This window comes from Mus pahari, chromosome 23 (assembly GCF_900095145.1).
Source record: "Mus pahari chromosome 23, PAHARI_EIJ_v1.1, whole genome shotgun sequence".
NCBI classification, from domain to species: Eukaryota; Metazoa; Chordata; class Mammalia; order Rodentia; family Muridae; genus Mus; species Mus pahari.
This window is the reverse complement of record NC_034612.1, coordinates 25110542-25134574: the sequence shown is the minus strand read 5'-3', so window position 1 is coordinate 25134574 and position 24033 is coordinate 25110542. Positions and strand designations below refer to the sequence as shown.

General features: G+C 50.2%; 2 protein-coding genes across 2 annotated transcripts; one reads left to right on the top strand and one right to left on the bottom strand.

The window, feature by feature from the left end:
- Positions 1–3919: 3919 nt before the first annotated feature.
- Cldn4 (claudin 4) lies at positions 3920–5685 on the top strand. Its single transcript, XM_021186968.1, has one exon. The coding sequence runs from the start codon at positions 4088–4090 to the stop codon at positions 4718–4720; it is 633 nt and encodes a 210-aa protein (XP_021042627.1). The 5' UTR covers positions 3920–4087; the 3' UTR covers positions 4721–5685.
- Positions 5686–12033: 6348 nt separating this feature from the next.
- Mettl27 (methyltransferase like 27) lies at positions 12034–20754 on the bottom strand. Its single transcript, XM_021187142.2, has 6 exons — positions 20720–20754; positions 20281–20502; positions 19688–19816; positions 19071–19206; positions 16518–16610; positions 12034–13152 (listed from the first exon to the last, which is right to left on the bottom strand). Exons 2-6 carry the CDS (start codon positions 20401–20403, stop codon positions 12872–12874), a joined length of 762 nt encoding a protein of 253 aa, XP_021042801.1. The 5' UTR covers positions 20404–20502; positions 20720–20754; the 3' UTR covers positions 12034–12871.
- Between the last annotated feature and the right edge of the window lie 3279 nt (positions 20755–24033).

Here is a 24033-nt window from a genome sequence, read left to right as displayed (position 1 = left end):
TGAATCACACGTCCTCCACACAAATACTGATCACTGGACTTGCTTTTTTATGTTTGTTTTTGAGGTAGGGTCTTGCCTCTGGCTTGCGCAGGACTCCCTAATGGAGACCTTCCCTCCTACTCTCTGCCTTCCATGACTCTCCCGCCTCTCTGTCTCCTGAGTGCTGGGATTACAGACGTGCACAGACACACCCATCATGTCTTCTCTTTCTCTTCTCTCATTTCCTCTCTCTCTTCCCTTCCTTTCCCTTTCCCCGCTTTCTTTTCTTGTTTCTACCGCATCCTCCTGAGTGCTAGGCTTAAAGGCATGCGCCATCATGTTCAGTCTTCTTGTTGATTTTGAAGGCATCTATCTTATGTGGCCCCCAGACTGGCCTTGAACTTCTCATCTTGTTGCTTCCACCTTTGGGTTCTGGGGTTACAATTGTGCCCCACGTGTTTTAGTCTATGTGGGGCCATGGATAGAACCTGGGGCTCATATATGATGTGTAAGTATGATACCAACTGAGGTATATATCCCTAGCCCTTACTTTTTAAAATTTTTATTTCTATTATTTATTGATTGATTGATTAATATGGAGTCCCGCTATGAGCCCAAGCTGGTCTCAGACTTGTAGCTGGTGAAAGGAGCTTTGTGGTGAAAGACTATCTAGCCATTTGGTGGCCAAGCCTTGACAGCAATAAGGAGGTATGAAGCATTGACAAAATACGGAGACTCTAGAGATGTGTTGCCTTGGTGATGGCGTTATGCCCAACAGCCTCTCCCAATTTGCTTCAGCTTACCCAGAACTGGAATTACCCCTCATGTCCAGAGAACTTTATTTTTTGGAATATTGTTTAGATAGGTAGCCCAGGCTGGCCTTGAATTTTTGCTAGCTCTCCCGTCCCCCTCTGGGAGTGCTAAGATTCTAGGTGTTTGCTGCCACACCTAGCTTGAACATTTAACTTGATAAGATATTGCCCTAGGCTTCCAGAGCCCCCAGCTCAGAAGGAGGCATGGAAGTGTGTTTCTAGGGCCTTCAGCGCAGGTGACATGGAGGGGATCCCTGCTCCATTGGTTCTTCTAACCCAGAGCTCAGTATTGGCCCAGATTCAGTCTCCAGCAAACTCCCAAGTGCTGAGTGCTCACAGACCACGTGGGATGGTGAAAGATCATGCTCCCTAGAGTCTGGGATTGTGCACCAGTTGTATATAGTAGTGTACACACCTGTTTGTTTGTTGGTTGGTTGGTTGGTTGGTTTTTCGAGACAGGGTTTCTCTGTGTAGTCCTGGCTGTCCTGGAACTCACTCTGTAGACCAGGCTGGCCTTGAACTCAGAAATCCGCCTGCCTCTGCCTCCCAAGTGCTGGGATTAAAGGTGTGTGCCACCACTGCCCAGCGCGTACACACCTGTAACCCCAGCACCCAGGAGGATGAAGAAGAATCATTTGAGAATCTGAGGACAGCTTGGGCTACATACTGAGACTCCACTTTCAAATATTAGTAGGGGGGGGAGGGGGAGAGGACTGTTTTAAAGAGACCGTTGGGGTTGGGATTGGACAGACTGGCAGGCAGGAAGCCCAGGGTAACAGATAAGGCTCTGGACAGTGACCGGAGTTCAGGGATCTATGCAGCTGTGGTCTTCGTGGTGTTCACCCAAAAGTGGTACAAAGAGAAACACGAGAGAGTGGGGTACACACTTGTAACCCTAGCAGATTGGAAACCGAGGCAGGAGCATTACCAATGTGTTTGAGGCCAGTTGGTGTTACAGAGTTCCAGGCTAGCTTAGATACACCAAGATGCTGTTTTAAGAAACAAAACCAAGCCGGGGATAGTGGTGGTGCTTGTCTTTAACTGGGGAGGCAGAGGCAGGCAGATCTTTTCGAGTTCAAGGTCAGCCTGGTCTGTTTCAGGACAGCCAGGGCTACACAGAGAAACCCTGTCTTGAAAACCACTAAACAAACCAACAAACCAGCCAACAAACAAACCCAAACCAAGAGCAACAACAACAAAGTCAGAGACTAAACCGGACTTGGTGCTGTGCATACCGGGGAATCGAGCACTTGGGAAGTAGAAGCAGGGCTGGGAACAGAAACTTAATTTTTGGAGCTGGAAATGAGGCTCAGTTGGGTAGAGTGTTGGCCCTGCATCCACAAAGCTTGGTTCCATGCCTAGCACCATATGTGGCTTGTAATCCTAGCATTTGGGAAATGGAGGCAGGAGGTTCGGATGTTCAAGGTCATCCTTAGCTACATCGGGAGTCTGAATCAGTCAGAGCTATTGGGAACCATGTCTCAAAAACAAGGAAAGGAAGAAAGAAAGAGAAAGAACAGAAGGAAGGAAGAAAAGAAAGACACACACTAGCCCAGGACAGACAGAGGGATGATCCCAGATGGGGCTATGATTACAGGAGCTACATCAATGACCCCCTTCTAGTTCCCCTCTGCCCCTACTGTGCACCTGTGTTTCTCCTTATCTGCATTTCCCAGGTGCCTTTGGGATACACAGGGTCCCTTCCCAGCCTGTTGTCTTTCAGATGGACATATTCATCTCTGTCCTTTGTACCAGGTGGGGTGGGGGTGGGGGGGTTGAGGGAGCATAGGAGACTGTCTTTCCCTCGTCATCCCCTCCCCCACCTCCCCAAGGCCAGTGTCTGGTCAAACTAGATTCCTTGTCTTGTGAAACATCTCTCTGACCCAGGTCTCCTTGCTGTCCCCTCCCTGAGATGTCCTCTTTGACCCAGTCCCCACTGCATTGCCCAATCACGCTGAGAGGGTGAGTGTCTCTCCCTACTGGGGTCCCTAGCATAATCTCGAAATACAGTGGCCCCTAGAAGTCCCCTAGAATTGTGGCTGAAAGCACACCATCTCTCTTCATCTCCCTGTCTGCACCTCTGGTGGAGGGCCACCTTTCTCTTCGATGACTCCAAGGACTTTGTGCCCAGGCTGGCTTTATGGGAACGGCTCCTGTGTCTCCGAAGAGTAAACATCCCGTCTCTGGGGCCTGGCTGGGTTTTGAATTGGTCTTCGCCCAGTTCTCGCCAAGCAAGACTCAGCCCTAGAAAGGAAGAGAGGATCCTGTTTCCATCCCCACCACCCCCAATTTTAAATTGCATTTATTTATTGATGACATCTGTGCATCAGAGGACATGTGTGTCTCCTGTCACAGAGGTCCCAGGTCCTTGGGGATTGGAAGCAAGCAGCTCTACCCACTGAACCATCCCACCAAACCTTTCTGCCTTTCTGTGTCTCTTGTTCTGGCCCAAAGTGCCTCGCCTCTACACCCTGAGGCACTATGGCTGGGTGGGGAAATCACATAAGGACAGCAGGTGATCTGGCTCCGGCTGACCCCACCCCAGGTCCTCATTTCCCCACACCAGCTTCCTCTGGCCAAGGGTAGGAAAGTTGCTGTTGAGGCAAAGTACAGATGCTGTCCCACTAATGACAATAATAGCCATGATGGTGGTGATAAAGTTGATTTGGTAAAAGCAACACTAATTAAGACAGGGGTTCTCTTGGGCACCCCCAGACACTAGCCTCAGATTCTCCTGTGCAGGGTCTCCATTCTCTAGTGTCACAGGAGCCGGAAATGAGTCTTGGGGACCTTCGCTATAGGCTCTAAACCCTGGTGAGGCTTAACTTGGCTCTTAGTCGCTCCTAAGTTGTCCCCACCCGGTGAGCATCCAGGTGCTCTTGGCTGGTGACTCAGTGTCTGTGTCCCAGCTGACCTCAGCGTGAGCCTGGGGCCTGGGGAAGATGGTAGTTTCTTGTGATACTGGCAGGTGACTCAGGGGCCTCTGAACGCCTTTGTTGGCCCAGGCTCAGGAATCCAGAGAAACTGGTCCCGAGGGAGGCCTTGGGGACTGAAACCCCGCCCTTTGCCTCCGCCCCTCCTCCAGGAGCTTTAACTGCAGCACCTGTGGCCTCCCCTCCTCATTGCAGGTGCAGGCGGGAAAGAGCCGCAGTGTTCGCGCTTGGTAGCTGGTGTACGGGACTCTGCTGGCTTTGTGTTCCTGAGGCTCACCGGAAAAGGCTTTCTCAGCCCGCGGACTCCAGAGAGAGAGAAGTACTTTTGTGATCACCGACTTTGACCCCTGCAGAGGCTGAGCGATGGCGTCCATGGGACTACAGGTCCTGGGAATCTCCTTGGCAGTCCTGGGCTGGCTGGGAGTCATCCTGAGTTGTGCGCTCCCCATGTGGCGGGTGACCGCCTTCATCGGCAGCAACATCGTCACCGCACAGACCAGCTGGGAGGGCCTGTGGATGAACTGCGTGGTGCAGAGCACCGGTCAGATGCAGTGCAAGATGTACGACTCGATGCTCGCCCTGCCGCAGGACCTGCAGGCTGCCCGAGCCCTTATGGTCATCAGCATCATCGTGGGCGCTCTGGGGATGCTCCTCTCAGTGGTGGGGGGCAAGTGCACCAACTGCATGGAGGATGAGACCGTCAAGGCCAAGATCATGATCACCGCCGGAGCCGTGTTCATCGTGGCAAGCATGCTGATTATGGTGCCTGTGTCCTGGACCGCTCACAACGTCATCCGCGACTTCTACAACCCCCTGGTGGCTTCCGGGCAGAAGAGGGAGATGGGGGCCTCGCTTTACGTCGGCTGGGCGGCCTCCGGGCTGCTGCTCCTGGGAGGAGGTCTCCTCTGCTGCAGTTGCCCACCTCGTAGCAACGACAAGCCCTACTCGGCCAAGTACTCCGCCGCCCGCTCTGTCCCTGCCAGCAACTATGTGTAAGGTGGGCCACTCTATGTCCACATTGCCTTTGTTATATTTTTTTTTTCGGATTGAGCTCATAACAGCCTGTGGCCCCATACATTCTCCAGGACCTGCCCTGCTATGGGCCACTAACTGCTTGCTGGGGACAGGTAAACCCGGACTGTGCAAAGTTACTAGCCCGTAGCTCTTGGAGACCCACCTGTTCCACATGGCTCCGTACTCCGGCGAGGATGGATGTAAAAACATCTCCTTGCTGCCTACATCCAGATTGCTGGTGGATACAGGGCTGAAGGCAGAATCAGCTGGGAACGGCAGTAGAGGCGCGAGCTGGGTCCTGCTGGCCAGGGTAGCTCAGCTGTGACTTTGGACTCTGGAGTGGATGTCCTCATGTTAGCAAACGTCCACTGTCCTTCCTCTATCCCCCTCACTCAGCCTACACGTTACTCCAGCGTTACTCTTGCCATTGCACCCCGAGTTTCTGAGCACAGCTGGTCCTACCCGAAGTCACTGTGTGCTGAGTGACTGAGGGGCCATTGAGAGCCGGTGGGCTCTGCCTTGGAACCCTCCCAGTGATTAGCAATGACTGGGCCTTACCCACCCACCTCTTCTCCTAATGCAGTTCTGTGGAGTGGATGGACGGGTTTGAGGGCAGAAGGGTGGAGGTGAATTAAACTGGTTTGGGGAGGGCTGGAGACCTAGAAGCAGCCCAGGGTGTCCCCACCCCTTTTCCTCGCCGTCTTGCTAAATGTTTTGATCACTGTGCTGCGTCCCCTCCCCTGGGCCTCTTGAGTGGGCCCTTCTGAGTTCCCTCGCTTCGTCCATTTCAAGGACACCAGCCAGTCTGCGGAAGGTACGGGATGATGGCATTGTATCAGGGAGTCTCCTGAACCTCCCCTGCCTCCTCTGTGGTTTCTTGTTTTGTAATTTAAGGTCTGTTCACAGCTGTAATTATTATTTTCTACAATAAATGGCACCTGCATACAAGGAAAGGCTTGGGCTGTTCTCTATGGATCTGTGGATGGGACAGGGCTGGAGGGGTGGCTGAGGGTTCACAGGAGACCTTGATCTAATAGGATGAAGCGAGCGTGCCCCTGGCATGCTAGAGGTCCTGTGTCCCACACTCATCCCCAAATGAAGGTCACCCCCGTCCCCCATTAAGCAGCCTGGTCTACAGGAGACCCTGTCTCAAAGAGTGATTCAGGAGTTCTCATTGTAAAAATGAACTACCTCTATCCTGGAGGACCGTGGGCTTTGAGACCTTTATTTGCTTTTTTTTTTTTTTTTTCCTTAGAGTCACAGTCTAAAGCCCAGACTAACATCAAACTCAATGCAATCCTCCTGCCTCCGTTTTGAGTGCACTACCATAATGGCAAGCTCTTCATTTGTTAGAGGGGAAACCCTTTACCTAGGGCCCAGTGTATGCCCAGGACTGGGGGTTGGGGTGGGACTGGAGGACCCTGGGAGGGACAACAGATGACAGGGGCAACAGGGGCTAGTTCACCTGCCTCTTCCTCCCTGGCCTCCCTTTCTATGAGCAACCAGGCTGGCCTGCTTACCTTCTATAGTATGCAGTCACCTTCTCTAAGGAATGTCCTTTCCCCACTCTTGAAGCCTTGCTGGTCTTAACAGGTCCAGGCTGTAGCCTCCTCCCTAGGGAGCTCTCCCACGGCCCTGGAATGCTCTCAAGGTACTGAGAGTCCTTAAACCCACAACTGCACCATGTGTGGCACCGGGCAGCCTGGGCCACACCCTTGACTTTCCTATCCACTCCTTCGGGGGATAGGATCATTGTTTTGATATAAGATCTTAATGTAGCCCAGGCTAGCCCCCAGGTAGCTAAAGACGACCTTGAACTCCTGATCATCCGGCTTCCATTTCCCCAGTGTTGGGATTAGTGGTGTGTACCACTATGCCTGTCTTAATGTGGTGCTGAGGAGGAGGGCTTTGTGCTTGGGAGACATTGCTACTAGGGCTAGATCCCCACTCTGTTGAAACAGGGTCTCGTATCCTGGCTGAACTCAAACTGGATTCACCCTAAAGGACGGTTTTGAGTTTCTCCCCCTCTTGGTGCTCGGATTATGGGCAGGAACACCACAGATTTATTCAGAGCTGGGATGGGACTCAGGGCTTCAAGTACACCAGCTTTCTAGCTCTGAGCCCCATCCACACAGAACCGTTCCCTGTTCATGCACAACTGTGGCTCAGCTCCAGAGCTGAGACCAGAAGACAGATTTGTGGAGTTGGACTCTCTCCTTCCACTTTCATGTGGTGTGGGAAGCCACGTAACGCCATTACAAGATGGCGCTGGCTACCACTGGCCACCGCCCGTGTATTTCGGGTAAACAACCAATGTGCGCAGGTGCAAATGGGTTTCACACCTTCACAGCCCGTCCAGGGGCATGTAAATTAAGGACTGAAAGCAGAACCAATCAGACATGGCCACGCCAGTCCTAGGCCTATAAAAGCAGCGCTAGTTCTAGGGCTCGGGGTCTTTCGCCACAGCAATCAAGCTCTCCCGATAAACGTGTGCAGAAGAATCCTGCTGTGCGGCGTCATTCCTTGCTGGCGAGGCGGGCGTCCACAATGAGGGTTTGGGGGAACCTTTCACACCAGTGGGCTCACACAGTTCATGCCTTTACCGACTGAGCCATCTCGTTGCCCCACTTATCACTTCTTGACTTTGTGGGGATAACCAAGTCCTCATAGTGAAGGTATCAGGTTGTTTTCAAGTCAGGAGAGTGGGCTTGTGATAGGATCCCAGTACTCAGGAGATAGAGATGGGAGGATCACGAGTTCAAGACCATCTTTCATTACATGGCCAGTCTGAGGCCAGGCTGGGCTACGTGAGACTGTAATAACGGACCCAAGCTATTCTATTTTCTTTTTATAGTTAATTTTTTACTCCCTGTGGTCCTTGGGGATCAAATCCAGGGGCCTCCATGTTAGACAAGGGCTCTATTGTTGAGCAGCCCCAATCTCCTCTGTGTTAAACAGTGAAAAATCAGGTGGCGGTGAGGCAGGCAGACAGACCTCTGTGAGTTCAAGGCCAGCCTGGTCTATATAGTGAATTCCAGGTCTACCAGGGTTACATAGTTCAACCCTCTTTAAAACCAACAAAGCCAACAAAACAAAACAAACAATACTGTCCTTTCGCCAAGGTGCAGGGATATACCTACCTGGGTGGAGGGCTAGTCTAGTGTACCTGGGGTCCTGAGTTCAAGTCCCAGCACTGCCTAATAGTAAGCAACATAGGCACCCAGGCCTAGATGGTCCAGATAAGGCTGCTGAAGATCAGGGCTTGAGGCTCCTGCCAGGCCTTAGCCAGTTAGAAGCTTACCGGGCCTCCCTCTGACCCTGTGTCAGAGTAACAAAAAAGATGAGTCAGAATAACAAAAGAGACATTACATCATTTTCCTTTCTTGGGTCTGTGAGATGGATCAGCAGGCAACTGCTGCCAAATCTGATGACCTAAATTGCATTCCCGTCCTCAAAGGGTTCTGCAAGTTGTCCTCTGACCTCCGTAAGAAGGTATTCCAAGACACATGAACACACACACACACACACACACACACACACACACACACACACACCCCAGGTCTGGTGAAGCATGCCTTTAGTCACAGCCCTGGGGAGGCAGAGGCAGGCGGGTCTCTGTGAGTTCCAGGCCAGCCTGGTCTACAGAGCTAGCCTTAGACAGCCAGGGCTGGCTATACCGAAAAACCCTGGGGGCAGGGGAGAAATATATAAATGTAAAAAAAGATGAAGAAAATCAAACTTCTTTTCTATTGTTAATCTATTTGTATCCCCTGTGCTAGGGATGGACTCCAGGGCTTTTAGGCAGGGCCTCCGTACTACTGCTTACACAGCTTCAGCCCCTCACTGGGGGGATCCTAAAGTGCTCTATGTGGCTAGATCTTTTAATTAATTAATTAATTAATTAAATTTATTTATTTATTTATTTATTTTGGTTTTTCGAGACAGGGTTTCTCTGTGTAGCCCTCGCTGTCTTGGAACTCACTCTGTAAACCAGGCTGGCCTCGAACTCAGAAATCCACCTGCCTCTGCCTCCCAAGTGCTGGGATTAAAGGCGTGCGCTACCACGCCCGGCTTTCAAATTATTTATTTATTTAATTAGTTTTATTTTACATGCATTGGTGTTTTGTCAGGTCCCCTGGAAATGGAATTACAGAAAGCTGTGAGTGGCTGAGCTGCCATGTGGTTGCTGGAAAGTGAACCTGGGTCATCCGGAAGTGCAGTCAGTGCTCTGAACCTCAAAGCTGTTTTTCCGGCCTCTCTAGATCTTTTTTTTTTTTTAGTTTTTTCGAGACAGGGCTTCTCTGTGTAGCCCTGGCTGTCCTGGAACTCACTTTGTAGACCAGGCTGGCCTAGAACTCAGATCTTGTCTGTTTGAAATGGAGTGTGACAAACGGTTCAGGCTGGCCCGGGATTCACTCTGCAGCCCAGGCAGGCCTTGGACATCCTATCTTCCTGCCTCCGTTTCTCAGGAGCCTGGGGTGCGGGGCTTGTACAACCAGGCCAACCTAGGCATAGCTCTTTGTTCTGGGCAGGTCTAAACTACCTATCTCCTTGCCCTACCCTCCCACGTGACTCAAAAAAGCCCAATCTACCCACCCCCCTTAGCTTAACAAAGATAACATCTCTGATTGGGCAAGGGGGATGGGACCGGATGGGACCAGATGGTGGGCGGTTCGCAGTTGTTTACTTCTTTCTGCGTGGGTTTGGATATTGCCTTGCCTAGTTCAGACTGGTTGAAGCCAGGTTCTTGGATGAACAAGTGTCCAGGAAATGTTATTTTGATATCACGGAGCCCCAGGCTAAGATCTCAGATCAGGCTAAACCACAATTTTCTGAATATGCTTCTCCCCTCCTCCCATAAATCAGATCACCCCATTTCTTTGTCGTTAGAATTTATCTTTACATCTATTTACTTTCTATTGTTGTTGTGTGCGTGCGTGCGTGTGTGCCTGTGTTTTGTGGAGGTCTGAGTACAACTTGCTGGAGCAGGTTCTCTCCTCTGCCATGCGTCCTGGAGATTGAACTTAAGTCTTCCTCTGAGCCATCTTTTTTTTTTTTCCGAGACAGGGTTTCTTTGTGTAGCCCTGGCTGTCCTGGAACTCACTCTGTAGACCAGGCTGGCCTTAAACTCAGAAATCTGCCTGCCCCTGCCTCCCAAGTGCTGGGATTAAAGGCATGTGCCACCACGCCCGGCTCCTCTGAGCCATCTTGCCAGTCTGTCTCCTAAATACCTTGAAATTCCCTTTATGGAGGCAGTCTCCCTCTGCCACCCCCAACCCCTCCGTATGTGTGTGTGTGTGTGTGTGTACATATGCACATATAGATATGAGCATATCAGATATTCTCAGTCACTCCACCTTTTTTTTTTTTTGATTTATTTATTTTATGTATATGAGCATATTGTAGCTATCTTCAGACATACCAGAAGGGGGCATCGGATCCCATTACAGATGGTTGTGAGCCACTATGTGGTTACTGGGATTTGAACTCAGGACTTCTGGAAGAACAATCAGTGCTTTTAACCACTGAGCCATTTCTCCAGCCCTGCACCTTGGTTTTTTTGAGACATGGTCCCTCACTGACCCCAGAACTCACAGATTTGGCTAGCCTGGCTGGCCAGTGAGCTTCAGGGACTCTCCTGCCTCTGTAACCCCAGAACTGGGGTTACAAATGCATGCCACCCTGAAAACCTTCAATACCGAATGCTGGGGACCCACACTTGCACAGCAAGTACTTTACAGGCTCTGCCATCTTCCTGGCCTGGTTTTTAAATTTACTTTACAAATTATTTATTTTTTTGGCCTGTAGACCAGGCTGGTCTGGGACTCAGAGAGCCTCCTGCCTCTGACTCCCCGGGGCTGGCATCAAGCGTGTGTCCCACTAACGCCTGGCAGGTATGTTTATTATTATTATTTTTAAAATTATGTCTGTGTGTATGTGTCATATATGGATGTGAATGCAGGTGTCTGCCAGGAGGCCAGAGGGGTCAGATCCCCTGTGGCTGGAATTATAGGCAGTCGCGAGCCACCCATGTGGGTGTTGGGATCACTGGTTCCTCTGAGAGATCAAAGAACTCTCTTAACCAAAGAGCTGTTTCTTGAGCTCTTGAAATTATTATCATAATCATTGTGTGTGTGTGTATGTGTATGTATGTATGTATATACTTTGCCAGCAGTGTCTTAGGACCAAGGGTGGTGCAACTGTGAGCTCTCACATAGCACCAAGCGTGGACCTTCCTGAGAGACAACATTTCTTCAAGGTCCAAATAGTCTCAGAACAATTTCCCAGTGTCTACTGATCTGCTACCAAATGTAGCAAACGCTTTGCTGAGCCAACAGATGCAAATGCTTTACTATACATACCATTACATCTGGCTACCAGACTGCATTGCAGGGCAAGGGTCTTTACCTACAGACTCATCTCACAAGTCCTGTCATTTTTTTTTTTAAAGATTTATTTATTTATTATATGTGAGTACACTGTAGCTGACTCCCTCTTCTGGAGTGTCTGAAGACAGCTACAGTGTACTTACATATAAAAAATAAATAAGTCTTAAAAAAAAATTTACAAAGATAAGTGCCTAGACCTGCTGAGCCATCTTTGTCAGCCACCTGATTGTTTCCTTTTTTTTTTTTTTTTTTGGCTTTTTCGAGACAGGGTTTCTCTGTGTAGCACTGGCTGTCCTGGAACTCACTCTGGCTTGCACAGATGCATGCGTACCATGCGCATGTCTGGTGCTTGCCAAGGTCAGGAACCTCCTGGGACTGGAGTTACAGTTCTGAGCTGCAACGTGGGTGCTGGGAATTGAACCCAGCTCCTCTGCAAGAGCAGCAGGTGCCCTTTGTTTGTTGTTGTTTGAGACAAGGTTTCTTTCTCTGTGTAGCCCTGATTGTCCTGGAACTCTTTCTGTAGATCAGGCTGGCCTTGAATTCAGAGATCTGCCTGCCTCTGCCCTGAGCTCTGGGATTAAAACTGTGTGTGGCTCACCATGACTGTCACAATGAGTGATCTTAGCCACTGAGCAAATTCTCCAGCCCCCTTATTTATTTTATCTTTTTGAGACAAGATGGCCCAGGTTGGCCTTGAACTCACGCCCCTTCCACCTACCACTCAAAGGCTACAAAAACACGTCATGGCTGGTTAAACTAATACTTTTTCTTTTCTTTTTTCCTTCCTTCTCCTTCCCTTCCTTACTCTCCCCTCTTCCCCTTTCCTTTCCAAGACAGGGTTTCTCTGTGTAGCCCTGGCTATCCTGGAACTCACTCTGTAGACCAGGCTGGCTGCAAACTCAGAAATCCACCTGCCTCTGCCTCCTGAGATCTCGAAGGAGTAAAAGCATGCATCACCATTGATCTTAGTGTGTGTGTTTGAGGGACGCCCTTACTTACCTTGAGTACCCTTGTGTGTGTGTGTGTGTGTGTGTGCTTTATGCTATGTAGATGGCAAAGGACAACTTGTAGGCATCATTTCTCTCCATTCACCAAGTGACTCCTGAGGATCCAACTCAGGTTATCAGGCTGGGTGGTAAGTGTGGCTTTATCTGCCGAGCCATCTTGCTGGTTCTAATTCAACGTCTTTTGCAAAATGGGGGTGGGATGGCGCTTGGTTGTGTTACAGTACTCACTGGTCTCTGTGTTGTTTTATTTTCTATTTTTTTTTCTGTACCTGGTATCTGTGTGGTTCGTGCACCTGAGTGTACGGGTGCGCTCGCACAGGGCAGGCAAGGGGCTGGGGGTCGTCCTCTCTGTCACTCTCCATCACTCTCAGCTGTCTGCCTTATTACTCTAAGACAGGATGCCTCACTGAGTGGAGAGCTGCCTGTTTTGGTCGGTCACCTGCTGAGTGATTCACCTATCTCCCACCCCAATGGTGGTATTACACACGGGCAAGCTGGAAACTTGAGATCTGTATGTGGATACTGAAGACAGCCACTCAGTTTCTCACGCTTTACGGAGCAAGCACTGTTGATGATCACTCCAGTCCTGGGTCCAAAGAAACTCGAGGAGTCTTTTCAGTCTCTTTGGGCTATACCTAGCAGAGTACTCCTAATGGGAGTGGCTAAGATGGACCCGTTTTACAGACAGAGCTGGGAAAGCCAAGAAAACACACTGGGCTGAGACCATACATAGAGGATCAGTGATCAACTAGGGGCTCAATACTGAGCCCCCCTCCGTCCCCCTGCACTGTCTCCTGCTTTCGGTAAAGGTAGATGATGCCAGAGATGAAGCCATCCTTGGCACAGGGGCCTGGCCCAGTCTCTTGTTCTGAAGTTGCTAGCTCCCAGTGGTCCACAGGCTGGGTCACCAGGCGTTCCCAGGCTCCAGCCTGCTCCAGGGAGTCTAAGGTCGCTTCCAGCGCCTCCTTGTATGCAAGGTTGGATGGGTTGGTCCTGGTAGTCAGACAAACAAGTCCACCTGGGGAGGGGCAAGGAGAGGGGCAGGTGAGCTTTGAGGAAATCCCCACTCAAGACTTCAGTTTCGGGGCCAGCTTTCCACTTGCAGGGTTTGGTACCTAAAATTGTCTCCCCCCAGGAATCCCCTTTAGTTTCCTTAACCTGATGGTTTCCCATGGACTCCATGCTAAAAAAGGCACTACAGTTAAACCGTACTCCCAGCCCCTCCCTGGGGGATTCTAGGCAGGGGCTCAACCCCTGAGCCACACCCCCAGCCCCTCCCTGGGGGATTCTAGGCAGGGGCTCTACCACTGAGCCACGCCCCCTAGCTGTCTGGCAGCTCCTAGGTGAGCACTCTACCCCTGAGCTATACGCCCCTCCCCCCCCCCCTTTTTTTTTTTTAAAAACTTTTGCTTTTGAGACAGGGTGTTGCTAAATCGTCCAGGTTGTCTTTGAAACCACTGTGTAGCACAGGGCAGGGCTTGGTTTTGAGATTCTGCTATTTCAGTTTCTTAGTAGTTGAGATTACTAGGCAATCCCTGAACAGCTAAGTGTCCTTTACTCTGGGAATCCCTCACCCTGATGGGTGCAGGGAGCTCCACACTGTCTGTAACTCAGTCCCACTAAAAGGCAAGTCTGGGTCTCAGGGAACAGCAGGAAAACAGTGACCATTGGACCTTGTAAGACCCCCCCCCCCATTCCTTTTTGCTACGTTTCTTGCAGGCATGGGGAGAAATGCTAATTCTGCTTCACGGGAAGGACATGTGTGTGCATTGTACATACACAGGTACAAAGCCCCGGGCAGAGCCAGACATGGTGGTTCAAGCCTAGTATCCCAGCATTTAGCACGGGCAGGCAGGAAGAGCAAAATAAAATTAAAAAAAAAAAAAGAAAAAGAAATGTGGAGAGCTTATTTTAAAAATCTTGTGTTTAGCTTTGCCTGCCTGTACGTCTGTGCACCATGCATGTGCCGTGAACACAGAGGCCAGGTAAAGGTGTTGGGTCTCCTGGAACTAGGGTTACAGAAGGTTGTGAGCCACTCTGTGGGTGCTAGCAATCAAACCCAGGTCCCCTTATCCGGCGAGCCATCGCTGTGCTCAGACTTTGAATCTGGGCTACACGGTGGTTTTCAGGCTACCCTGGGCTATACAGCTATAAGGAGATGCTAAAGAGACACTCCTGCCCCTCCCTTTAGCTGTCAGAATATTGAAACAATGGTTTTCCCCAAATTAGAATTTCCCCAGGAGTCTCATGGTGGAAGAAGGAAAAGACAAGAAGGAGCCTGGAGCTAGCCGTAGGAGGAACTTGTTTCTCTGAAAGGTCTTCACACACAGTTCTGACACTTGCCAGTCCACCTTGCTCTCGGACAGGGTTTCTCTGTGTAGCCCCAGCTGGCCTCAAACTCAGAGATCTGACTGTCCCTGCCTCCCAGCACAGGACTAAAGGAGAGTGCCACCAACACCCGGCAATTTGATTTGAATTGATCAACCGGAGACAGGCGTCCGGGCCTAATTTGTTAGGGCTGTCAGGACCCAAGCTTTGACCTTCACTTTCTCTGGGGGGAAAAAAAAACTGGACGTGATGACACAAATCGTCTTTAGTTTATGTGCAATGCATGAGTGTTTGCTGGCCAGTATGTAAGTGTACCTTGTGCATGCCTGGTGCGGGTGGGCACCCGACAAGGGTACTGGATCCCCTTTAAGTCAAGTTACACACAGTTGTAAGCTGCCATGTGGGTGCTGGAAATCAAACCTGGGTCCTCTGCAAGAGCATTAAGTGATCTTAACCCTTGTTTGGGTTCAGACCCCAAGGGGCTGAGGTGCATATTTTACATTCCAAAGCAGACCTGGCCTCCAGGTTCTCCCAGCATCCCTTAGTCCCTACCTGGCATACCGTGACCCCAATCTTACTCTGCCCTGGAGTCTGGGTTACCTTCCCCCCCATAGGCTCCTCCCTATATATTCTAGACATTTGGGTCTCCCCTCTCTCTCCTTCTTCTCTTTCTCTGCATGCACACCCCTTCTCTCTCTCCCTTCCCAAGATAACTTCCCTGGGGCCAGTGAGCTTGCATGAGAGCAGCTTCCCAATAAACCTGAATTTAACATAATTTAATCTGGCTTGAATTGTCTCATTTCACCAGCAGAGAAATAACTTATCATGTCTAAGCCATCTCTCTAACCCAAAGCAGAATTTGAATTCTAGCAGTCGAGGCAGAGAGGCACAGAGGCAGAGGCAGGTAGATCGCTGAGTTTAGGACCATAGAGGGCTCCACAGTCCTTGTCTAAAATATAAAATAAAGCCTGGCCAAGTTAAGAAGCCCTGGCTGTGGGTGGATGACAGACTTTGTCCCAAGTAGCTTCAGGGTATCCAGTGTGGCTGGTTTCTGGAACACGGGGTGAGGAAGGTGAGGGGCTCAGGCTGGAACAGGAGAGTCTGTTTTGTTTAGGTTCATGCAATGGGCATTTCCGGTGCTTTTGAGCCCAACCCGTGGCACTGTTGATGACACTGTCGATGCCCTAGCTTCTGTTGGCCTCTCTGAAACAGAATCCTGCCCAGACATGCCAAGGCTTAGCTCCAGGAGTAGGGCTTGGGAGAGTAAATATTTTTATCTTCCAGCTTCCTCATTCTGTCCTTAGGCCTAGTAGACCATCTTCTGGATCTTTGTTGTTCTGAGCCCAGGCAACTCGCTACCCCATCTTCTGTGATTGCCCTGCCCACATTTGAAAACCAACTTCATTCTGAGAGTATGGATCTTTCCTGTGTTCTCTGAAATCCTCCCAGTGAGGGGCTGGGGGCGTGGCTCAGTGGTAGAGCTTTTTCCTAGCATAGCCCAGTGAGTGATTTGAGGGTATAGAACCTGCCATCTTCAGCACCATAGACAAAGAAAACCCTAGCCTGCTCCACCCCTCAGTGTGTGGAGCTGATCCAAGCCGATCCCATTGTCATCTTGAATGAACAGACCTGGACCTATGCCAGGAAAAGAAAACTATCAAAAATATTCAAGGAAGGGCAGTCCCCAAATCAGTAAGGAGACTGAAAGATGGAGCTCAGCTGACCTCTCGGGTAGGGGGCTGAAGCAAAGGCCTCACGGACATGACTGTGCCCAACAGTCGCTGTAGTCTGATGGGGACGGGATCCTAGAGACAAAGCTGTTTGGTTATAAGAGAAGTGACAAAGGGTAGAAGGGTGGAGATGATCCTGGCTGCCATGGTTAGCAGGTAAGCTGGCCAGCCAGGGTGGAGCACCGAAGTGGCAGATGGAGAACTGGGGCACCAGTCTGGGGCGGGCACCCCTATGCCTATGCAACGCCCCACCCTTCTTCAGCCTGAGTGATGTGGAGAGGGGAAAGGGTGCCCGAGGGGCGGGGTTGGCTGGGTGGTGACTCACCTGGCTTGGTGACTCTTAAGAGCTCAGGTATGGCACTGCAGGGCACCTGTCCCTCACTGAGGGCACCCACAATGATCACCGCGTCAAAGGTCCCTGTGAGTGGGGCAGGGTGGAGATGTGTAATGGTTACTATTGTTAACCTGATAGGATCTGGGAGACAAATCCCTGGGCTTGTCTGTAAGGGAGGTTCTAGACTGAGTTCATTTAGAAGGGAAGACCTGCCCTAATGGTGGATGGCACCATCCCAAGGCTGAGATCCTACACTAAGGAAAAAGGAGGAGGCAAGTTGAATACTAGCATTTATCTCTGCTATTTCATCTGCCTTATGCTCCAGCTGCCGTGAAGACCCTACCTGGATAGATTGTACCTTCAGATTGTGAACCAAAATAAGCAACCCTTTGTCCCGTAAGTCACTTTTAAATGATTTTATTTTTAGTCAATTAATTTTAATTTACTTTTATTTCATGTGTATGGGTGCTTTGTCTGCATGTGTTTGTGCATCACCTTGCAAGCAGTACCCAAGGAGGCCAGAGGAGGGCACCAGACAGATCCCCTAGAACTGGAGTTATATAAGGGTTGTGAGGCGCTATGTGGGCACTGGGAAGTGAACCCAGGTCCTTTGCAAAATCATCAAGTGTTCTTAACCGCTGAGCTACCTAAAGCTCACTTTATTTTTAGTTATGTGTGTATGTGTATGTATGGATGGATATGTGTGCAGGCCTGCAATGCCCCTCAGAATCCAGAAGGGGGCACGGGATCCCCTGAGGTTGCCTGATATGGGTGCTGGGATCAGAGCTTGAGTTCTCTGTAAGAGCAGTAGGAGATTTTTAATTCCAGGGCCACTTCCCCAGCCCAGTGTATGCACGTGTGTCTCTTGGTGGATGCAGGCGCTCACAGACGCCAGAGGGATTGGGGTTACAGGGAGTTGTGAATCACCTGATTTGGGTGCTGGATCCAAAACCAGGTCCTCTGTAAGAGCAGCATGCGCTTTCCCCCAGGGAGCCACTTTTCCACCCCTTTAAGATGCTGTGTGAATACAATGTGGTGTGGTCCCTCTAACTTCCCATTCCACCCCGAGCGCTCCTCTCTCTAGCTTCAGCTAGATTACCTTTTTATGTATTTCTGTTTTTTTTTTTTTTTTTTCAAGACCAAGTTTTTTGTGTGTAGCTCTGGCTATCTCAGAACTAGCCTTGTAGTGTCTGTAGTCCAGGATGGCCTTGAACTCATAGAGATCCACCTGCCTCTGCATCTCAAGGGCTGGGACTATGGTAGGCACCACCATCTCCTGGCACCTCTTGCTACTTTCAGGTCTTGTTTTGTTTGTGATCCCCTGAGTATTACTGGGGGTTCCTGCATGAACTTGGGGGAGCAGGGTGGCACTGGGGCACGGGCAACTTACCTGTGGCTACATCACTGATGAAAATGACTCTCCCTGCCCCAGCAACTGCCAGGAGCTCCCTGAGGATGGGAGGGGCCTCATGATTATGTGTTTGTTTTTTTTTTTTTTTTGTTTGTTTGTTTGTTTTGGTTTTTGGAGACAAGGTTTCTCCGTATAGCCCTGGCTGTCCTAGAACTCACTTTGTAGACCAGGCTGGCCTTGAACTCAGAAATTTGCCTGCCTCTGCCTCCCAAGTGCTGGGATTAAAGGCGTGCGCCACCACACCTGGCTTCATGATTATGTTTTATGTAGTGCTTTGCCACAGCAATAAGAAGAGGAACTAATAGAAAACGTCAAGGGCTGGACAGTTGGCTCAGTGGTTAAGAGCATTGATTATTCTTCCGAAGGACCCGAGTTCAAATCCCAGCAACCACATGATGGCTCACGACCATCCGTAATGACATTTGATGCCCTGTACTGGTGTGTCTGAAGACACCTACAGTGTACTTACATATAAATAATAAATAAACCTTGAAAAAAAAGAAATATATTCAAAAGTCCTTATATGATACCACCTGACATAGTGAGAGAGTATTTAAAATGTGTTATATATCTGTGTACATTGTCTAACAATCAGTTTACTTTGGGCTGGTGAGATGGCTCAGTGAGTAAGAGCACCCGACTGCTCTTTTGAAGGTCCGGAGTTCAAATCCCAGCAACCACATGGTGGTTCATAACCATCCGTAACAAGAACTGATGCCCTCTTCTGGAGTGTCTGAAGACAGCTACAGTGTACTTACATATAATAAACAAATAAATCTTAAAAAAAAAAAAAAAAAGAAAGAAAATGTCATAGGTGGGGGGTGGTGGCACATGCGTTTAATCCCAGCACTTGGGAGGCAGAGGCAGAGGCAGGTGGATCTCTGAGTTTGAGGCCAGCCTGGTCTACAGAGCAAGTTCTAGGACAGTCACAGCTACACAGAGAAACCTCTCAGAAAACAAACAAAGATGTCCTATACACTGGGATGTAGTAGTGTGCATGAGATGAGGTGACATCAGACACTCTAGATGGAGGAGAGGACTTCACACAGGACTCCAGAGTGAAGATGGTGGCTGGACAGCAGGGGATGCTATTCTTGGGAAGGAGGGGGAGGGTGGAGTGGGACGGGAAGTACCTTCAGGGTTGGGCAGTGGCTCCTGGCCCAGGGTACAGAGGCTAAGGTGGTGGTACAGGCCACGTGCCCGCGCCTGCTTCAGCATTTCCGGGCTTCCATCCACCCCCTGCACCTGGAGGAAGCCCTGAGCCTGCAGCTAGGAGAGAAGGTGGCATCAGTTATGGGTCATCCCCTGCCTCAGCTCAGTTGGATCCTTCCTTGTATCTTGGGATCAGTGAACCTGAGGTAGAGGATGAGTTCTTGGTCAATAACTGGTAGGGAATGGGAGCAGATGGGAGCTAGGTTTGGAGGGTTACGTCTTCTTAGCTCCCCTGGAGGCTGAGATGGAGGAATGCCCAGGTTAAAGCTTGCCTGGGTTATAGATAACCCCCCCCTCCTCCCCAGTAAGAGGCTCGAGCTTGGCTCAGTGGTAGAGCCCCTGCCTAGAATCCCCCAGGGAGGGGCTGGGGGCGTGGCTCAGTGGTAGAGCCCCTGCCTAGAATCCCCCAGGGAGGGGCTGGGGGCGTGGCTCAGTGGTAGAGCCCCAGCCTAGAATTCACTATCCATGGCCTCAGAGCAGTAGCAAGTTGGAGGTCCTGGGTGCTGAAGGGAAGGCGGGGTGGCGTATCAGATCTTACCTCCACAGCTACCAGGCCAGTGCCACAGGCCACATCCAGGATCAGGGCATCATGGGGTGGGCCCCGAAGGGCTCGACTGAGACAATCCACAGCAAGGCGCGGGGCTCGGTACTTCAAAGCAGCCACATCCTGAGGAGATAGCACTTAGCCCAACATAGTGTTTAGACGACTCACCTCGTGGGGTGCCCAAGATCTGCCAGGTTGAGATGGTCTGTGTTTGAGTTTAGATCCTCCTAGGACCCCTGTAACAGAAGACCCAAGCTGGAGGAGTCTTACTGTCAAGGGACCCCACACTAGTGGGGATCAAGCTAACTGGCTACTGGCTGTGGCAGATCTTAGCTGGTCTGTCTATACCGAGTGATGTCTCAATAGCTCCTCCTGCAGGCTCTCTCCCCGTGTGCGTTGCAGGATTAATTAAGGGGTTGCTTACAGGTCAGTGGGGGGTGGGGTGGCGTGGCGCGGGTCTCTAAGGAACACATCTCCCAGGTCTCTTTTCGAATCCCAGCTTCCCTGAGATGCATGGGTACTAGTCTAGCTTTGCTCATAAAAAACAGAATCTGAGGCACAAAAATCGAGGACCCACGTGCTTCCACCTGGTCATACTCCGGAGCCCAGTCGTCATAGAAACGGAGCTTGCAGGCCAGGTCGGTGATACCATGGGAGGCCCCGACCCGGGCCAGTACTTGGGGCAGACGCCCAGCCTCCTCCCGAGTCATCCTCCTGCAAGGGGCAGAGTCCACCCAGTGATGAGGTCAGCCACAGTCTTCCGTCCTCCCTCACCCGGCGCAGGAGGTTATCAGTGCTCCAACGACGTCCTAAGACACAAACGAGACCTTGAGTGGGAGATGGCGGGAGCTGACCTGTCCGCCGCGGCACTGATTGTCGCGGGAGGGGCTCGCAGAGAGGGGGGACTCCCGCGCAGGGAGGGAGGACTCCGCCTCAGCCCATCATTCCCGGAGGTGGATCGGAGGCGGGATGTGGGATTGCTCCTCACCACGAGGGTCTCCCAGGAGGTAAAGGCTCAGAACTCACCGCGCGGAACCCCCTTCTCCAGGCCGACCAGCGGGCAGTGGGAGGGCGTGTCTGAGAGGCTGGCCCCGCCTCCAGCACAGCAACGATTGGGTTTCCGTGAGAGAAAACAGCCAATCCGAGAAAGAAATGACAGTGAACCCCCTTTACTACGAGCCAATGAGCGTAATGCTGTAGTCCTATTGCATGAGAAGATCTCAAACTCAGGTGACGATTTGTTTTTTCACAAATAAAATTGTTTCTACCCCTTCCTCCCTCGCTCCCTCGCTCTTTCAGTCCGTCCTTCCGTCCCTCCCTCCCTCCCTTTCTCTTCTCTTCTCTTCTCTTCTCTTCTCTTCTCTTCTCTTCTCTTCTCTTCTCTTCTCTTCTCTTCTCTTCCCTCTTTTCTTTCTTTCTTTTTTTCCTGACAAGGTCTTGCTATGGAGTACATGACTTGGAACTCCTTATATAGACCAGGTGGACCTCTGCCACCCAGGTACTGGGATTTAAGCGCTGTGCCATTGCTCCTGTGGCTACAGTATTAAACAAAACAAAACAAAAACAACAAAACCCCAAATTATTCATTTGGGGATCGTGTGTAGCAGCCAGAGGGTCACTTTTTGGATTCTTCCTCCTACCATGGGACTTCCAGGCATGGGACTCCGATTCTCAAGCTTGGCAGCAAGTGCTTTTATCCGCTCAGCCATCTCACTGGGTCCCCATTTTTAGTATTTGTGTGGTTTCTTAGGGTCTGAAAATGCAAAACAACCCATGCAGATACAAGAGTCCACAAAGCAAGATCATTGTTTGAATCGGGTGCGGAAACTGACCCGGCAGGGACAACAGCACCGACTTGGGAGCAGACTGCGTCTTCCAATGTTCATCTTAGTATTTAAGCAGCTGGCAAATTTTTACTGTACTCAGGCCGCTGCTGATCGCTCAGGGCCGAAGCTCAGGGCCGAAGATCAGACTTGGAAGCTGAACTTTCCCTCAGAGTCAGAATGGTACAGAGGTTTTAAGCTCAAAAGCCACAAATATTTGTCCCTACATGCAGTCACAACTCAGAATCATTTATTCTTTCATAATTAGAAACAATCATTATGTTTTGGGGGACAAAAAAAAAATAAGGAGGACATTGGCTAGCCATCTGGGAAGTCTTTGGCTCCCCTAGAGCCTGGGAACTTGATCTTCATTTCTCCTTAGAATCTAAACGAAGTCTGAAACAAAACGGTAGTACTTAGGACTCATGTTTGATCCCAGCAGTTCCACATAGCTCAAGTCAGCTTTAAACTTTCTATGTAGCTGAGGATGTCCCTCAACCCCTCATCCTCCTGCCTCTACATTCCAAGGGTTGAGATTCCAGCTGTGTACCACCTCACCTGATTTATGTCGTTCTGGGCATTGAACTCAGGATCTAGTGTATGCTAGACAAACACTCTCTCAACTCAGCTATATCCCTAGTCCTTGGAGTATTTTATTTTATTTGATTTTGATTTTGATTTTTCGAGACATGGTTTCTCTGTGTAGCCCTGGCTGTCCTGGAACTAACTTTGTAGACCAGGCTGGCCTCGAACTCAGAAAACTGCCTGCCTTTGCCTCCTGAGTCCTGGGATTAAAGGTGTGCGCCACCATGCCTGACTGGAGGATTTTATAATTAATTAATTAAAAAGAATTGCTAGGAAGGATTTTATAATCTTCACTGTTCATTAGAGGTTAGATATAGCCACGAATGGGTATTGAGAATGCCAAATTGGTTAATGCATGAGAAACAACTTTAACTATTAATTGCATTTATTTATTTATTTATTTAAAGATTTATTCATTTATTTTATGTGAGTACACTGTAGCTGTCTTCAGACACATCAGGAGAGGGCATTAGATCTCATTACAGATGGTTGTGAGCCACCATGTGGTTGCTGGGTACTAAACTCAGGACCTCGGGAAGAGCAGTCAGTGCACTTAACCACTGAGCCATCTCTCCAGCCCTGTATTCATAATTTTAATTGATTAATTAATAATTAATGTGTGAATGAATGTTTTGGTTTTTCGAGACAGGGTTCTTTGTATAGCCCTGGCTGTCCTGGAACTCAGAAATCTGCCTGCCTCTGCCTCCCGAGTGCTGGGATTAAAGGCGTGTGCCACCACACCCGGCATGTGAATGTATGTTTTTGAGATAGGATGTCACTATGTAGCTCTGGCTGTCCTTGGACTCACTATGTAGACCAGGATGGCTTCAAACTCACTCAGATCCTCATGCCTCTACCTCCCCAGTGCTGGGACTAAAGTCAGGAGCCATTCTGCCCAGCTGTGTTCATAATTTACATAGCTATCCTGGGTGGTGGCTCCCTTCCTGGCTGGGACAGTTTCAACCAGAAACCAAGCCTGGGGCTATAGCTCTGTTGGCTGAGTATGTATCCCACAGGGACCCAGTTCTGGGTGTTGTGGTACACTTGACAGCCTAGGATGCAGAATCAGGAGCTCAGGGTCATTCCCTGTCCCTGACCTTCTGCTCAAACTCAGGATGCTGCAGGTGAGGTCATTCTACACAGGACACCAAGGGGTGAGGCAGCGTTGGTTGGAGGAGGACTTGCTAAATTTGAGGTTCCTGTGATGTTTGCATCGAAGAGTCTAAGAAAGTGTCAGGGAGGTCGTTTTGTTTTGCTCTATTGTTGGGACATCTTACTCCGGAGCCCAGGCTGGCTCAGGCTTTCAAATCCTTGTTTTAGACAGGTCTTCTCTGTGTAGCACAGGCTGTCCTGCAACTCTCTCTATAGATCTGCCTGTTTGTGCCTCCCAAGTACTGGGATTAAAGGCATGCACCTCTATTGTCTTCCTGGCTTCACATCCTCCTGCTTTGACCTCCAGAGTGCTGCGTCTGCAGGCGTCAGATACCATGACTGGAGCTCTGAGGCTCTTGGAACCCAGAACTGAGCTCAGAAGGGAAAGCAAGCTGGGGAAACATTGAAGCTCCAGAGGGGCTCAGGATCCAGGCAAGTACCCCTTAGCACTTCATGGGACATTAGAAAGGGGAGCTTTGTGGGACTGGGCTGTGGAGTGCTTGCCTATCACGCAGGAAGCTCTGAGGACCATCCCCAGCACCACATCAAGAGGATGACAATTTTAACCTTAGCCTGGCTGTGGTGGTGCACACCTTTCATCACAGCACTTGGGAAGCAAAGCACTTGGAAAGCAAAGGCATCTCCATGAGTTCAAGGCCAGCCTGGCTTATATTTAATTAAAAATAAACAAAGACGGGCTGGTGAGATGGCTCAGTGGGTAAGAGCACCCGACTGCTCTCCCGAAGGTCCAGAGTTCAAATCCCAGCAACAACATGGTGG